Here is a 4208-nt window from a genome sequence, read left to right as displayed (position 1 = left end):
CGGGTTAGTTAATGTTGTATCATATTTGAATGTTTCCTTTACCCAAGCAACACGTCGACAGCAAATTGGCGCGGCGTAAAAGTTCTTTTGCAAACTAGCTTATTTACCAAAATGTGTTTTGTGACGTCATGACCACGAAACATGCCATCCGACACTGAACATCACTTTATACCCTTGATATGTTAAAATATAAGTTATTCTTTCCAAAATACCTGGCACAGGAGTTTTCTTTTTTGATAAAATGGGCTTTTGGAAACATTTATGTTCTCTGCTGGGGGTCTTGGAATAGCCTCAAACACCAGTTTCTGTACGTTTGTGCAAAATTATCTCCCAGAAAGATGGTTCAGAATAAGAATTTCACTCTGGAACTGATTTTGGGTCACTGGTTAAGCACAATGAACTATAGAAACTCATATTTAAACATCGAGAAGGTGAACCAAATAAGGCAGAAAAAGTGATGATTCGGATTTCCAAGTCCAGTCCACATTCTCAAGTCCTAGAATTACTATATTCCAGTAGCGTTAATTCTAATCATCAACCCGGCTACCTTGGTTTAAAATTTGTTCGTTATTTTGTCTTTTCCTTGTTTTCTTCATGGGCAGAAAACCCTTCTTCGGCTATTTTCAACTCTGAGAAACCTACAGAATTTCGAAGCTCAGAATTTTGCTACGTCGAAAATCACTTCGCCAACGAGTTCGCGTAGGTCGCTATTTTGCATTGTTTGGGATAATTATCTCAATCCCGGGGAAAGCTTTTAGACAGAGCAATTCAAGGGGTCATTCTTTTCCTCAAATATGCTATAGTCTTGTTCTAGTTCCTGGCTAACAGCAGCCTTTATTGTCAGATACATCTTGCAATGCATTATGGGTAACTATACTGTTGTGACACGGAATGCACCTTCCCGGCAAATCAAGACCAGGTCAAAACGTTCACACTTTCATAGGCCCGGTGCCTACTACTCATCATGTAACTCGTCAAAATACCTTTTTTGTGCCCTTGAAGTGACCTGCTTTTAGACCTGCTCTGTTTTGGCCTGACACAGTCGCAAACCAAGTTTCCATCTTTTAGCACTAAACACCACTCTTGGAATCGCGAACTGCCGCAAACATTCAGTCCTTCGAATGCTGCATGTCAAATTACCGATCGCCAGACTTAAATGATGTCCTTTGACCACCAAAATAGCTATTTAGAAGACATTCTGTCACTTACACGTTAATAAGCTTTCGTTACGCGGCCGAATTCAACAATTAAACGAGACTTACCTGTAAGGTGAAGTTTGATTGGAATTCTACGAGTCATTGGTCGGGAGTAATGACATATCATAGGAGTTGCGTGAGAGAGCGCGCGAACCTGGGAGATCAATTTTCAAATTGGCGAGTAGTCACAAAATGAATGAAGGGTGGGTATTATAGTAAATAGAATGGTGTATAATAGGGAGGGCACGTAACTCCTACACTCCCGACCAATGACTCGTAGAATTCTAATCAAACTTCACCTTACAGGTAAGTCTCGTTTAATTGTTGAATTCTACTTCATCATTGGTCATTGGTCGTTTCGGAGTCACGTGAGACTTTAAAGCCCATGTGACTAGGAGCCACACATAAGAAAAAGAAATAACAGTCAGTTGACAAAACTGAAACAATTTGTATTGCTGAACAATGCGCACATAACAAGACCTTAAGAGGTACAAGATCTCAAAAGCTCATTACCAAAGTTATTTTGGCTGACAACAGGCAAGTTGTAAAATTTCTGGAAGGTATCATAATTTGACCATCCAGCACTCCTCATAATAGTATCCAGAGGTATCTGTGCTGCCTTAGCAGAGGAGGTAGAAGCTGACCTGGTGCTATGTGCACTAAACAGACTAGTGCTAATGCCAAATTTGCTTAGTACGTGTTTAATCCAGTTGCTAACTGTATCTGCCGAGACTGGCTTATTTGGTTTCTTGTAACTTAAAAGCAGCTGAGATGTATCCTGTCTAAAGGCACTGGTCCTCTTAACATATTCTAGCATGTAAGTAACAACACACAGCCGAGGATCTGGTTGATAAGCAACAAACTCCAGGCTGGAAATGTGCCTGCCAGGCCTGGAAGTCTTTAACAATGTTTTGACAACAAAAACACATTTATCAGGGCTTAGTTTCATATCCGACACACTCAGAGAGTGCAGTGTTTGGCGTCTCTGTCCTGACAATAGAGCCAATAACATAACCAACTTATGAGTTAAATCTTTCAATGTAAGAGATTCTGGAGGATGTAAAGTTTGCAAATAACTAAACACTTGCTTGACGTCCCATGTCTCAGAATATTTAGGAAGAGCAGATCTGGATTCAAAAACCCGTTTGATGAATCTGCTCACTAAAGGATGACTTCCAAAGCTCTTACAACCATCAATCAGGAGGCAGGTTGAAAAAGCACATCTAGCAGTGTTAATGGCACTGTATCCTAGACCAGTATGGTACAACTCGGCTAGGAAATTCACCCCCGTTTCTACAGAAGCTGAAAAGGGATCCATTTTCCTTTTACTGCAGTACTGCTTCCATCTCTTAATGTAGGGTTCATACTGCTTTTTTGTACTGTTTCGCCACGAGTCCATGATCAGGGCTGTAGTCTGCTCTGATAGTCCCTGACTTTCGAGTTGCTCCCGGATACATGACATAGGAGCAGTACTAGCTTTGGATGTAATGGGTGAACTAAGTCTGGTTGACTTGGCTGAACTATCAGCTCCTTTTTCCGAGGCAGTTCCAGAGGATTTTGAATTACCATTCTCATGAGTGTCGGCCACCATGGTTGAGTTGGCCACTTGGGTACTAGTATGAGTCCTGTGGCCTCCTCCTCCTGAATTTTCTGAAGAGCTAATGCTATGAGACTAAAAGGAGGGAAGGCATAAAATAAATATGATTCCCATGATAATGTAAATGCATCTATTGCAAAAGCTTCAGGGTCGGGTTGGTATGCCACAAATGGTTTAACTTTGTAGTTTAGCCTTGAAGCAAACAGGTCAATGTTAGGTTTAAAACCTATTGCATCACAGTACACACTTTGGTTTAGAGCCCACTCTGTTCCCATGTTTGTATTTCTGGATTCTTTGTCAGCAAGAACATTCAACTTTCCTGGGATGTGGGCTGTAGACAGCCATATATTATGATCCAGACACCAGTCCCATATAATGCGGGCTAAATTGTTACAGAATGGCGAGTGACTTGTACCCATGTGTGAAAGTGTTGAGACAGCTGTGGTGTTGTCAATCATCACCCTAACATGTTTGCCTTCAAGGTGTGCACGAAAGGCTTTTAAGGCAAAGTGCACAGCTAGCATCTCAAGGTAATTGATGTGATGGAGAGCTTCACTTGGGCTCCAAGCATCCCTCGATGTGGTGCTGCCCAGCACAGCTACCCACCCATAAGACGATGCATCTGTGAACATTGTAATCTCTGGTTTACCATGTTGCACAACATTATATGCACTGTGCACTGAGTCTCGCCACCATTTAATGTCAGCTAATGAGGCGTCTGTTAGTTGCATACGAATATTAAAGTTCCCCTTAGCACGTTGTAAAGCACTTGTTTTATCCATATCAATCAGTCTAAAGTGTAAAGGGCCATACATGACAGCTGGGAAGCTGGCTGTCATAAGGCCCAGCAGCGATGAGACTTCCCTTATCGAAGGGTTGCTGCAGGCAAGTATTTTATCACATGCATCTTTAAGTTTCTGAGCTTTGTCCTGGGTCAGGTAAATTTTCATTTCTATCGAATCAAGAACAAAGCCCAAATAGGTGATTCTCTGTGATGGCACAAGGACAGATTTTAAGGGGTGGATAACAAACCCCAATGAATCAAACAATTTTACAGTGGCTATGACATTAGTGACACAGTCATTGAAGTCATCACCTTGAAGGTATGAATCATCTATATAAGAGGATGATAAGTGACCAGACTGCCTCAAAGTAGCATAAACTGGTTTTAATAGTTTTGTAAATTTCCGAGGGCAGAAAGCCAGCCCATTGGGAAAGCATGTAAATTTGTAAAACTGACCCATCCATTCAAACTTCAGGTATTTTTGATCACAATAGGCAATTGGCACTGAATAATAGGCATCCTTTAGGTCAACGGAGGCCATATAGCAGTTTGGCCTCATCATGTTTATGGCTGACCTCAGGGTGTCCATTTTAAAATGTTGATATTCAACATGTATGTTAAGTCGTTTAAG

At 41.3% G+C, this 4208-nt stretch overlaps 1 protein-coding gene across 1 annotated transcript; it reads right to left on the bottom strand.

Moving 5' to 3' along the window:
* Window positions 1-2597: 2597 nt before the first annotated feature.
* Window positions 2598-4118, bottom strand: LOC149097403 (uncharacterized). The gene has a single exon (XM_089280395.1). The coding sequence runs from the start codon at window positions 4116-4118 to the stop codon at window positions 2598-2600; it is 1521 nt and encodes a 506-aa protein (XP_089136521.1).
* Window positions 4119-4208: the final 90 nt, after the last annotated feature.

The sequence above is a fragment of the Orbicella faveolata genome, unplaced genomic scaffold (genome assembly GCF_042242905.1).
Source record: "Orbicella faveolata isolate gen_17 unplaced genomic scaffold, um_ofav_v1 contig_47, whole genome shotgun sequence".
In the NCBI taxonomy this organism is placed as follows: Eukaryota; Metazoa; Cnidaria; class Anthozoa; order Scleractinia; family Merulinidae; genus Orbicella; species Orbicella faveolata.
Note: the sequence above shows the minus strand (reverse complement) of the source record. Positions and strands in the feature narration are given on the sequence as shown.

Bases quoted from the DNA above. Each gene is read 5' to 3' on its own strand.
- LOC149097403 (XM_089280395.1), bottom strand. From the start codon at position 4,118: ATGGCCTCCGTTGACCTAAAGGATGCCTATTATTCAGTGCCAATTGCC.